Here is a 13616-nt window from a genome sequence, read left to right on the forward strand (position 1 = left end):
TTTTGTGTACTTAAAAATTTTGAAAACCGACTTGCACACATTTTTTTAAAGTAATGATTAAAGATTAATGCTTGAAGACTCCACTTTCTTGATTACGGTTGCCGTAGAATCTACGGTCCTCTTGTCAATTAAACCCATTGCGGGTACAAAAATACTGTAAATATATAGTGCAGGTCTACTTTTTATTTCTACTACTGACTTATCTATTTGATTATTATATATTCATTCGTTTTTATACCCTTGCAGGGTATTATAATATCAGTATGAAGTTTGCAACCATATAAAGTATATATATTCTTGATAAACATCAACAGCTGAGTCGATCTAGCAATGTACGTCGGTCCGTTTTTTACGCAAACTAATCTCTCAGTTTTAAAGCTACCTGAATGAAACTTTGTAGTTAGTCTTCTATATACTCTCACTAGTATATACGTCGGAACAGGCCGGATCGGACGACTATATCATATAGCTGAAAAAGTTTTACAAAAAAAGATAACATTCCAGTTTTCAGCAAAATTTGATCAAATTTGAGATGTAGCCATTCTATATTATTCTACAATTTTGTGTAATATTTTTCGAAAATCGGACTACTATAACATATAGCTCCCATAGGAACGATCGAGAAATTAATACAATTAAAAATTATAACTTTTCCAGTTTTTAACAGATTTTCATCAAATTTGAGATATAGCCCTTTATATTATTCTAGAATTTTTTATTTTGAAATTGAAATTGTAAATATATTATAGGTGAATGAAATTAAAGCAGACATCACTTCATTGTTTTTTAACATAAATATACATAAATATATTATATTTATTGTATTAATTCCTAGTGATCGACGTTCTATTTGCAAGGGTATATAAACTTCGGCGTGCCGAAGTTCGCTTTCTTGTTTCTTGTTTTTTATTTATTTGTACTATAAATAATGGGCTATTGCGTTCTGATACTGGAGGTTCCAATATGCCGTCTAATGGTAATATTTTATCTTGTTATTCTATGTGTGATATTCTGTTTTTTCTTATATATGCTGGGGTATCATCTTTTGGTCTTAGTTGTTGTTTGTAAAAATTATTTGAGGATATGGGTTCTGTTTCCGAGTAAGTCAGTAAATTCGGTGCACTAGTGAGGGTACTATTCTAGTTTTGACTAGAAACCATGATTTCTGGTTTCATTTCATTTTCGTTTTACAGTATTTGGTAATGTTTTAGAGGATCATATTCATTTTTAGGGATATTTAAAATTTAATTTGCGTCAGTTGTATTTAGTATTCGGACATAAGTATTAAATGAATTGAACGAAGTACTGGCTATTATAGCGCCATCATCTATGCTCTGGTTCTTAATAGGCAGTTCTTTGTGAAAGGTTGTTGTGTAGGTAGGTAGATCTCACAACTTCGGATCGTGCTGGGATATTTAATTATTATCAATTCAATGTATAATAGGAATGTTGATGTCATGATTGAAATTTTGTGGTCGATAGGTTACTATCGTGATCGAGTTGACTTGGCATTTAAGCTTTTTTATGATGTCCATTCCCAATATGCCAACACAGGGTGTTGGAAGGCATTGCTAACTATTTGAAAATTAAATGGAATTATACATTTTCCTGGTTGCATTTATACGAAAACCGAAACTAAATTCCAATATATCTTTGTTTTTGTATTACCTATTTCATCATAGTGATCAGATTTGATTGTTAAGATGCTTATGTCTGAACCTGTGTTTTCGTGTAGAAAGACCTCTATTGTTGGTCTGGTTGTAAACATTTTGGCCATAACCATTATTTTGGTAATACCTATTGTTTCGGTAAGAACCATTATTTTCTTAGAAGCCATTGCCATTTCTTCAACGCAATAACTACCTCTGTTTTTGTCATTGTAGCTTTAAACACATCATTTGGACCTTATTGTTTATTGTTTCATTTTGGACCTTATATAGTGTTAAGCCTATTATTCTTGATTTTATCACCATACGGCGTATCTTTTAAATAGTCCTTGTCGGGAGCAGAAGCAGCAGATTCAATATCAACATGTTTAAAATCATTATATGTAAACAAGCGATCAGCTGCGGCAGAAGCTTTCCAACTCATAAGCCGGCTTGAAAGCTCTTCCGCCGCAGCTCTTCTGTTTTGCTTATCTATTATCTCGCTTACATTCGCTCACTTACTTTGTAACCAAAACCACACATAAGCACGCACAAATTAAAACATAACTAATTTTACGCCAACAGAAAGCAAACCACTCGCTAAATCATCTCGCTTAATAGGTGGCATAAATTAATGCCCTCCTCAAAACAGTCCTTTTGTTAGGCTAACCAGTTTCACAGCTGTTATAAATCTTTAAAGATTTTATTTTTGGCTTTTGAGTTCTGGTATGACATTTGCGATGTCTTATACGTTTGCCCGTTATTCAACAATATTATCCGCCATTCTGAATGGTTTTAGCTCATATACGCTTTGGTCTGTATCTTATAATTCAGTTTAAATAAAAAACAGAGGGAATGGTAAGGATATTTAGATATTTTTGGGGTTAAGCTGTCAAGATCTGTCGTTCTTTGTGTAGCTTAGGGACAGCCAGGGTCCACCTGAGGAATTTATTTGCTTTAGGCATGTTTACTGTAAGAAATCCCAAATTGATTTCCTAAGGAGAACACCGTGGATTTATGCTGTAAAGACTATTTTACTTAACTTTATTGATCGTATTAGCATAGTTACGAGTGCGGGTGCTTCGGCTGCTTACTCGTCGTTCTTGGCTCTGTTTATCGAGGCGTACCGGGGGAAGAAGAATTGCTCCGATGTGGTCTCGTTCCTAGTGCCTGAGGTCACCCCCGAGAGCACTTACAGTCGGACTCGGGAGTCATCCACGAAAGAAGTAGTTGTAGTTGTTGGACTCCGACGTCGTCTTGGAGAGAGTTTATTTTTGGACTCGAAAGTAATCCGCTAATCCATCGCTGTTGTTGGACTCGAAAGTATTTCCAGAAAGATGCTATTGTTGGACCCGAAAGTCATCCACGGGAGAAGTTGTTGTTATTGGACTCGAAAGTCAATCAGAGAGACGTGTTGTTGTTGAACTCGAAAGTCAACCAAAAGAGACGTGTTTGTTGGACTCGAAAGTCAACCAGAGAGGCGGATCGGTGAGCCGAGCCGCGTACCGTGACTCTTAAGTCGTCCGGCGGAGTTAAGAGGGAAACTACAGCAAACTAACTACAATTTATAAAGCGAATCAGATCGAATGATCTTGTCCGACCAAAAGTGACTTCGCTTATGATTACTAAAGGCTAACCTTATCCAATGGCTGTCGGCGGCTGAGTGCCGAAATACGGCAAGAATCTTTTAATCATTTTCTTATGTCGCTAATTCTTTCTATTATTCCTTTCAATTATATATTAAATCTAAGTGAACGCGCCTGCGCGTCACAAAGCTTTCTGCTTCTACTGGTACAGCAGGTGGTAAATCTGGTGACTCTGGTTTGTCTCAAGTTTCTTTGATCAAGGGTGTCTCTAAATAGTCGGTACTGAGATTTTTAAAGTATATCTTTCTTTTATTGACTTGTATTCGAAATTTGAATAATTGAGACCAAAAAATTTCATCTAATTGATCTCTTTGGTCTCAATTATCCAATTTTCGTTCCTATGGCAACAATATAATATAGTCGTCCGATCCGGCCCGTTCCGCCATATATACGAGCGAGAGTATATATCATTCTTTTATTGACTCGTATTCGAAATCTAGATAGTTGAGACTAAAGAATTTCATCTCATTTATCTCTTTGGTCATGAATTAGAATGCGAGCTTCGTTGACAGGTAACTAATATTTCTACGTGTTTGCTAACAGTATTCTGCATAATTTGTCTATTCTGTGTTAAAGCTTTATATAGTCGATCAAAATCGCTTTTTAGTTTATTCAGCTGTGTGTACAATTCACCCCATTCCATTATTTCATGGGATGTATATTAATTTAAGGCTGATATATGTTACGGAACTGCTTTCTTGGGCAACGCCGGGCTAGCTCAGGAGGCCCAGGGCTGGGTTCGACCCAATGCCCGCAGTCCGCACAATAAAATATCGGACAATTCGGACTCTCGTCACTGACAAAACTACCATCCCTAAACACAAAACAAAAGTAAACAAACGACAAATATACACTGACGACACTGCCCACCCATCCTGTGATGCCTCCTGAGTGTCTCGGGGCATCACCCATCTCCGGCGGACCGGAGCCTATTCCAGGCGGTCTGGCGACCGGCCCATCTCCCCCCAGGTATTTACTCTACTCCATTTTTATTTTTATGATTTATTTTATATAAACATTCCTTGTAATATTAATAGCTCCTTTTCTAGGTGGTATACTCCACTCCCGGCGAGAGCGTGGCCCTAGCCAGGGATGCGCTTGCGCCAAGGCTGCGATGTTGGGGGACTTAAGAAGCTAGCGGAGGAGAAGCACCTTAAAACATTTGGCCTCAAACGGCCCCACGACAATTACTCCCTCTTTAGGGTCCCTAATCCCTGCTGGAGCTCCAAGAGAAATCTAGGGACAGGGGTTCACGACCAAAAGAAAACAAAACAAAAGGTCAAGGAAACACCATTACCGGGCTTCTTCCCCGTTCCCCCTTTGGTCACAGCTCCTGTGTTGCACCAATCCCGGACCCGGGATACGGCCAAGCGGAAAACAGAGACAACCTTACAAATACAGAGACACAAAATACGAACTAAACTATCCTAACCTAATTGAAATTTAAATTTAAATTTAACTCCGGTAGGGCCCTCCACCCGGAACGGACTCACCGGACTAGCCCTTGGCGGCTTCGGCGTCGGAGCGGGCGGCACGCTGTCCTGGCGACTCTGGGTTCTCAACTCGGACGGCGTTGAAGCGGCGGCACGGGCGGTGCTAAGGCGGGGCACTGGCGGCGGCACTGGGCAGCGCGGAGGCGGTGTCCACGGATCGGCACCGAAGCGGCGGCACTGGGCAGCGCGGAGGCGGTGTCCACGGAACGGCACTGAAGCGGCGGCACTGGGCACCGCGGAGGCGGTGTCCACGGATCGGCACTGAAGCGGCGGCACTGGGCAGCGCGGAGGCGGTGTCCACGGATCGGCACTGAAGCGGCGGCACTGGCGGTGCTAAGGTGGCGTGGGCGGCGGCGCTGCGGCTCCCAACTCGGACGGCGCTGAAGTGGCGGCACGGGCGGTACTAAGGCGGCACGCTGCGGCTCTGGGCTCTCAGCTCGGGCGGCGGCACTGGGCAGCGCGGAGGCGGTGTCCACGGATCGGCACTGAAGCGGCGCACTGGGCAGCGCGGAGGCGGTGTCCACGGATCGGCACGCGCGCACTCTCAGGCAGTCAACGGTTAAGATTTTTTTGTCCTTTTCGAAAAATAACCTCGCGCCACGTTTCTTTCCAAATTTTGACTCCTCGTTTTTTTTTCTCCTGCACCTCCCTTTATTGCCTCCGTTCCCAAAGCTCCACGCCGTTACCTTTTTTTCTTTCCTCCTTGCCCTTCCGAGGGAAAGGGTAAAAAACCTTTCTCTTAAGCCTGCTTTGAAAGTTCCCGGTTCGCTCAGCTTCCTCCTCCCCCCCTGGGACCACCGATCCTGCCTCTCTCTATCGATACATCGATAGCCTCTTCCCCTCCGAACTCCGAAATGCAACACCACCCAAGGATTTGGAGAGGTGCTACCAGGAGCCGGCTCGACAAGATCATTGGGAGCATTTGAATGGCATCTCCAGCGCAGTTCCGAACGGTGCCCAACGCGGGGCCCACGTCTTACGGGAAGTACCTCTACCTTTTTGGTCTTGCCCATGTGTACTTTTTGCTCCCTCTTCCAGGTCATACGCGGATATCCTTGGCGTGATACACTCCCAAACTCCTGCCGTCCAGGTCCTCCAGTTCGTACGCGTTTCCGCCTATTGCCTTCACCACCCTGGCCTTCAGGAACTTCTTGGCGAACTTGGCATTAAACTGTTTCCCAAAGTCGCTGAGGACGAAGTTTCGGCGATATACCTCCTGACCTGGCCTTGCTGCAAACACTCTGGCTCTCTGATCGTAACGTCGACGACTGCGATCGTATGCGGATTCCAGACACTTTCGCACCTTCTCCTGTACCACTCGGAGCTTGTCGGCAGCCGGCATGCCTGCCAACTCGTGGTCACACAGCGACTGCAGCTTCCTGGCCAGTCGGTAGCTGGAACCATGCAGGAACATGTGGTGTCCGAAAAGTGTGAAAAACGGCGCTTCTCCCGTAGCCGAATGGACTGCGTTCCGGATGGCCACCTCGATCTCGGGAAGATAGGCATCCCAATCCCGATGGTCGTTCTCCAGGAACCCTCGGATAGCCGCCAGTACGCTCCGGTTCACCCGTTCCGCTGCGTTGCTCTGTGGAGAGTATATCGGAGTCTTCACGTGTCGGATCCCGAAGCTCTCCATGGACTCCTCGAAAATCCTCGACGTAAACTGTCGTCCATTGTCCGAGTGTACGATTTCTGGTACCCCGAACTTGTAGAAGATCTCATTGATGAGGAAATCCACGACGTTCGAGGCTGTCGCTTCCCTCATGGCCTTCAGGAATGTGTACTTCGAAAAATGGTCCACCACGATAAAGACCCAGGCGTGTCCTTTCCTAGACCTCGGGTACTTGCCCAGGAAGTCGATGTACAACTTCTGGAATGGCCGCTCTGTCTGCACTCGCTCGCCGATCCCGACCATCATCCGGTGATTCGGTGCCTTCGATTCCTTACAGACCTGGCATCTTCGGACAAATTCCCGCACCTGCAGTACCATCCCTGGCCAGTAGAACTGCCGCCGAAGGATCTCCAGGGTCTTCCCCATTCCGCCGTGAGCAGCCTTTGGGTCTGAATGGGCTCGCTCAACCAGGCTGTGAGTCAGACTCTGCGGTATCCAGAGCTTCCATGTCGATCCGTCTACCTCGTCGTCCACAGTTGCTAGGGAGGTTCGCTTGAATATGAGTCCGTCCTCAATCCTAAGATCCGGTAAGTTGTCCTTGTTTTCCAGAATCTCTCGGACTAACTCCTTATATTCATCTCCAGCAAACTCGGTGGTCTCAAAACCCAGCAACTTGGTCGGGTCCACTGCGATCTCGTCCACGCATCGCGAAAGCGTGTCTGCCACCACGTTCTCGCTGCCTTTCCGGTGTTCGATCTTAAAGTTGAAGCCCTGGAGCTGCAGAGACCACCTGGCCAGGCGTCCCGACAGATCCTTCATGGACATCAACCATTTCAGGCTGGCGTGATCGGTGATGCAGGTAAACGGCATGCCTTCTACATAGGGCCGGAACTTGCGGATCGCCAGGAGAGCAGCGAGACACTCTTTCTCGGTGACGGTGTAATTCACCTGGTGCCTGTTCATTTTCGCCGAGAAGACGGCAATCGGCTGCTCTTGGTCCTCCTCGTTCTTTTGGAACAGAACGGCCCCAACTCCGACGTGCGATGCGTCACACTGGATGTAGAAGTGCCGCTGGAAGTCCGCGTGCACCAGCACTGGTGCCGTGGTTAATGCCACCTTTAACGCTTCTACAGCCTGCCGCGCTTCCGGACTCAAGGAAAACTTGTTCCCAGTCTTCTTGAGGGATTCGGTTAGCGGCGCTGCCAGCGTCGCGAAATTCCTGACGAAACGTCGATACCAGCCAGCGGTACCCAGGAACGCGCGCACCTCCTTCATCGACCTCGGCTCCGGCATCCTCCTGATTGCTACCACTCGACCGGGATCCATGCGCAGACGACCTCCACCTACGACAAAACCTAAGTACGTCAAGGACTTGAAGCAGAATTTTGATTTTTTTAGGCCGATGGTTAATCCTGCTTCTTTTAGGCATTCAGCGACCCGTCGTAGGTACCGGAAGTGCGTCTTTATGTCCGGGGCCAGTACGAGCAGATCGTCCAGGTATACGAACACATTGGATCGGATCTCGGCTGGGATTACTCTGTCCATGAGTCTCACCAACCTCTGTGCCGCATTACAGAGACCGAACGGCATCACCCTGAACTGGTAGAGGGGCCGACCAGGCACCGTGAACGCCGTCAACTCCTTGCTTTTCTCGTCCAGTTCGATCTGCCAGAACGCGAATTTCAAATCCACACTGGAGATGAAGTGGGTTTGATCGATTCTGGACAGGATTCCATCGATACTAGGCAAGGGGTAAGCGTCCTTGACGGTCACGTCGTTCAGTTTCCTGGCGTCTAGGCAGAACCTATCCTTTCCAGGCTTCGACACGACTGTCGTCCGGTTGCTCCAAGGACTCTTGCTCTCCTCGATGACTCCCAGGGCTAGCATTTTGTCGACCTCGTCCTCGACCACCTTCTGCTTCGCCGGAGACATCGGATAGGGCCGGTCTTTAAAAACCTTCGCGCCTGCCACTAGCTCGATGGTGTGCTTTTCCAGTCCAGTGGTACCCAAGCCGTCCTTCTCGAAGGTGAGAAACACCTTCTTGATGTCTTCGAGCTCCCGGGTCTCGGCTTCAGATAGTGTCCAGGATTCCGGGTCCGCCTTCTCCTCGTCGTCTTCCTCCTGGTCGGCGTAATGTTCCATTTCCCTAGCGTGAATTTCCTCGGCCTTCACGCCCTGCACCGAGCAATTTCCCACTACAGCCGGGGCCAGTTCAAATGTTCGCCAAAAATCGACGCCGAGGTATGCTGCCTGCTCCAAGTACGGGCACAAATAGAAGAGGATATACTCTACCCTTCCTTTGTATTCTACAGGTACCTTGATCCGACCGATGATCGACCGATCTTCGCCTGCAGCTGTTCGTACCACCGAGAAATACCTCTGCACGGGGACACCCAACGCGTCCACCAGCTGCCTGCTGCCTTTTCCGAGCAGACTGACACTCGCTCCGGTGTCTAACAGCCCAGTCAGCTGCTGGCCTAAAATGGTTATTTGGGCGAAAGGCCTGGGATCGTGGGTGTCACCCCGCTTGACGGCCGCAACGACTTCTCTCCGCTTCTCCTGGCGTTTCTTAAAGCGATTTCGGGCCTTCAAGACAGTTCTGGATACCTTGCGCATACCGCTTATCTGGTGCTGCTCGAAAATCCGGTTTCTTACTTCTAAATACCGTCGCATGCGCTCTTCAGGGGGTAAATATCTTAACCTATCCATACTATTACTCTTATTTAATATTTGTTTTATTTCGGGCTCTTTTATTTGGCGGTGTTCCTCGCTGGGCGTGATCCTCCCGCCTTTGGATCGCGCAGCCATCCGTTTCCCGCACAATTCGGGCATTTCGGCGCAACAACGTCCGCTTTTCCACAGCGGAAACAAAAAACCTTGGTCAGCTCCTTCTCGCAATCCCGGAAACCATGGTCCATGGCTCCACAATTCCAGCAGCCAGCCCGGAAAGGATTTCGAGGCCGCTCCCGGACTTCCTGCACTTGCAATGGTTGCTCGTCTTCATCCTCCTCCTCCGGCTCTGGAGCAAACGCCTCACTGACTCGGTTCCGTTCCGCTCCTTGGTAGCGCGTTGGTGGCAGGAATTGGGTCCGGCTTTTGCGTCCGAAACTACGCTCCACCTCAAGGCTCTCTTGCCGCAGCTCATCGACGGTGAGTAGCTCCATGGCATATACGAAGCGAGCAATTCCCTCTCTTAAACCCCTTTTCATCACCTTTACCAGGTGGCGCTCCGGCATTGGCTTCCTCAGGCGGGAAGCAAGGGTTTGCATCGCGTGCAGATAATCATCGACGCTCTCCCCGGACTGCTGCTCCCGCTGCAAAAGTTGATGCATCCGTTGATGCTCCGTCTCATGGCTCTGGAACCTATCGATCAGCGCTCGGCGCAGCTGATGCCAACTGTCCAGTCGGTGCTGCTGCACGTGGATCCAAAACCACTCCAACGCCCTGCCCGTCAGCAACGTGTGGAAGTTACGCATCACTTCGGCCCACGAGCAACGAGATTGCCTCTGGAGATACTCCAAGCGGAACAGGAAGCCTTCGATGTGGTTCCGCTCGTCCTCACCGCTAAATGAGATGTTCCACCTATCCACCCTGGTGCCATGGGAACTGTCTCCCGCGTTCCAGTTGACATACATCCGTTCGTCACGGAAATCGCCAGCTCGGCGGTCCTCGACACGCCAGTTCCGACCAACGCAGTCATCTCTACGCATTTCCTCAGTCTCGGTGGAACCGTCTGGACTGTTGGAAAAGCTCTCGGCTGGATCGGGTGCCCTCCGGGGTGGCTTCGGTGGCACTCGTGGAGTCGGCCGCGTCTCTTGCCAGGCAGCCGTCTGCCCTTGCTTGGGTATAGCTCCGCGAGCGTCGTATACGGCTTCCCTCGATCGTCCAAATGGCGGTGGCTGCTGCTGTTGACGGTGTTGTGGTCCTGCCGTTATCGGTTGCTGCTGTTGGCGGTGTTGTGGTCCTGCCGTCATCGGTTGCTGCTGTTGACGGTGTTGTGGTCCTGCCGTCATCGGTTGCTGCTCCGAGCTCCCTCCTGGAACGTGTTGCGGCTTTGTGGAGGGTCTCAGTACCTCATTCATTAATTGCATCATTTCCAGAAAACCGGCCCGCATCTCGTCCCGCAAGCTCTGGCTAATCCCAGCTTCTTGGGACTTGCGATACGTTTCTGCAGCCTGAGCCAGGGCAAGGTTCACCGCCGACTTGGCTGTGGAATCTACGGGCGGCTCCTGGGAATGTACCGAACGCTGAGCGGGATCCATCTCTACCAGGTGTTCAGCTGCTGCCCCGATCGCATCGAAGTCTAGCTGTTTTGGATGGACATGCTCCTCCGGTGGCCGCTCCTGTCGCCGAGATGGGGGTGTCCTCTGCAATCCCATTGAGGCCCGCGGCGGCGCGAACCCAACAGCACCCTCCCCATCCGTGGACCACAACTCCTCTTCCTGGGCTGAAGGACCCTTCGACCTGAGCTGATAATTGTTTCCCTTGTTCCCTTCCATAATCCAATTTCATTAATTCCTAACAGCTAACGGTTTGATTCTTACTAAATAAATATCTCAACGTAAATAAATCCGCAGGCAACAAATAAATAATTCAGTAGGAAATTAATTTAATAAATAAATAGACAATTAAATAAATAAATAAATAGACAATTAAATAAATAAATAAATAGACAATTAAATAAATAAATAAATAATAGAAATAAATAACCAGTCGGTCAGAAAATTATTTCTGCAATATCCACAATTAATTATTAATATTTTCTTTAATTTCAGGGGAGATGGCCGATCAACCGCCGGTGGACTCCGCACCAGATACTTGCGTCTTCAATTGTCCCGTGTCGTCCCTAATCCGGCCATTCGTCAACTGGGCTAACTTTCAGCTGGGCGGAAAGTCGCCAGTTAAGGACATGGGCCTTCAGCAGTATCCCGTAGGATTTTCCTTGATGGCTGGGACTCCGAAGCTCTGATTGTGGTGGTCGTGCAGCGCGCAGTGAGACCTGCGGGTCACGACTTCACCAACAGGATGATACCAGGAAGCCCCTTCCACCAGGAAAACCCAAGGATCTGCACAAATTTACATTACATGGAAAACAAACATCTTTACGTTAAATTAAATAAACAACATTTATTACTTTCGCCTAAATTATCTCACAATTGTTCTAATCTCGTGCTTCATGCACGGATCTGTGGGCGAGGAATGCAAATCCGTCGTTTCCACGCCCGGATGTCATCCCCTTGCCACAGCAGAACCCTTGCGAATGTCTACAGGAGCAATTGCCCGTCCTTCTGGCGGAGCAAGCCTCCCGTCTTTCGGTGAAAGAAAACAAAAAAAACAACACGTACGCCTGGGCCGCCAGTCCCCGGTCCTCGGTGCAATTGCAGGCCGTCAATATAGGCCAAGCAAGCCACCGATTGCAGGGCTGGATGCCCCGGGACGCGACCTTACGAGACATCGTCATTCCGCTAAACTCTTATTTGTTTTTTTGAAATTGGGCGCCATATTGTTACGGAACTGCTTTCTTGGGCAACGCCGGGCTAGCTCAGGAGGCCCAGGGCTGGGTTCGACCCAATGCCCGCAGTCCGCACAATAAAATATCGGACAATTCGGACTCTCGTCACTGACAAAACTACCATCCCTAAACACAAAACAAAAGTAAACAAACGACAAATATACACTGACGACACTGCCGGAACAAATTGGTGGCATTGGTGTTATCGCCACAACGCACCCACCCATCCTGTGATGCCTCCTGAGTGTCTCGGGGCATCACCCATCTCCGGCGGACCGGAGCCTATTCCAGGCGGTCTGGCGACCGGCCCATCTCCCCCCAGGTATTTACTCTACTCCATTTTTATTTTTATTATTTATTTTATATAAACATTCCTTGTAATATTAATAGCTCCTTTTCTAGGTGGTATACTCCACTCCCGGCGAGAGCGTGGCCCTAGCCAGGGATGCGCTTGCGCCAAGGCTGCGATGTTGGGGGACTTAAGAAGCTAGCGGAGGAGAAGCACCTTAAAACATTTGGCCTCAAACGGCCCCACGACAATTACTCCCTCTTTAGGGTCCCTAATCCCTGCTGGAGCTCCAAGAGAAATCTAGGGACAGGGGTTCACGACCAAAAGAAAACAAAACAAAAGGTCAAGGAAACACCATTACCGGGCTTCTTCCCCGTTCCCCCTTTGGTCACAGCTCCTGTGTTGCACCAATCCCGGACCCGGGATACGGCCAAGCGGAAAACAGAGACAACCTTACAAATACAGAGACACAAAATACGAACTAAACTATCCTAACCTAATTGAAATTTAAATTTAAATTTAACTCCGGTAGGGCCCTCCACCCGGAACGGACTCACCGGACTAGCCCTTGGCGGCTTCGGCGTCGGAGCGGGCGGCACGCTGTCCTGGCGACTCTGGGTTCTCAACTCGGACGGCGTTGAAGCGGCGGCACGGGCGGTGCTAAGGCGGGGCACTGGCGGCGGCACTGGGCAGCGCGGAGGCGGTGTCCACGGATCGGCACCGAAGCGGCGGCACTGGGCAGCGCGGAGGCGGTGTCCACGGAACGGCACTGAAGCGGCGGCACTGGGCACCGCGGAGGCGGTGTCCACGGATCGGCACTGAAGCGGCGGCACTGGGCAGCGCGGAGGCGGTGTCCACGGATCGGCACTGAAGCGGCGGCACTGGCGGTGCTAAGGTGGCGTGGGCGGCGGCGCTGCGGCTCCCAACTCGGACGGCGCTGAAGTGGCGGCACGGGCGGTACTAAGGCGGCACGCTGCGGCTCTGGGCTCTCAGCTCGGGCGGCGGCACTGGGCAGCGCGGAGGCGGTGTCCACGGATCGGCACTGAAGCGGCGCACTGGGCAGCGCGGAGGCGGTGTCCACGGATCGGCACGCGCGCACTCTCAGGCAGTCAACGGTTAAGATTTTTTTGTCCTTTTCGAAAAATAACCTCGCGCCACGTTTCTTTCCAAATTTTGACTCCTCGTTTTTTTTTCTCCTGCACCTCCCTTTATTGCCTCCGTTCCCAAAGCTCCACGCCGTTACCTTTTTTTCTTTCCTCCTTGCCCTTCCGAGGGAAAGGGTAAAAAACCTTTCTCTTAAGCCTGCTTTGAAAGTTCCCGGTTCGCTCAGCTTCCTCCTCCCCCCCTGGGACCACCGATCCTGCCTCTCTCTATCGATACATCGATAGCCTCTTCCCCTCCGAACTCCGAAATGCAAC

At 49.3% G+C, this 13616-nt stretch overlaps 1 protein-coding gene and 1 long non-coding RNA gene across 2 annotated transcripts; one reads left to right on the forward strand and one right to left on the reverse strand.

The window, feature by feature from the left end:
• The first annotated feature begins 4159 nt into the window (after positions 1 to 4159).
• Positions 4160 to 4714, forward strand: LOC147645157 (uncharacterized). The gene is made up of 2 exons (XR_015270128.1): positions 4160 to 4261; positions 4342 to 4714. It is a non-coding gene; the product is annotated as an uncharacterized LOC147645157 (long non-coding RNA).
• A 4405-nt stretch (positions 4715 to 9119) lies between these two features.
• On the reverse strand, positions 9120 to 12042 carry LOC147645158 (uncharacterized). Its single transcript, XM_086825868.1, has one exon. The coding sequence runs from the start codon at positions 10894 to 10896 to the stop codon at positions 9148 to 9150; it is 1749 nt and encodes a 582-aa protein (XP_086681994.1). The 5' UTR covers positions 10897 to 12042; the 3' UTR covers positions 9120 to 9147.
• Between the last annotated feature and the right edge of the window lie 1574 nt (positions 12043 to 13616).

The sequence above is a fragment of the Drosophila serrata genome, unplaced genomic scaffold (assembly GCF_035046125.1).
Source record: "Drosophila serrata isolate PLE 108 unplaced genomic scaffold, ASM3504612v1 contig_7, whole genome shotgun sequence".
Classification (NCBI taxonomy): Eukaryota; Metazoa; Arthropoda; class Insecta; order Diptera; family Drosophilidae; genus Drosophila; species Drosophila serrata.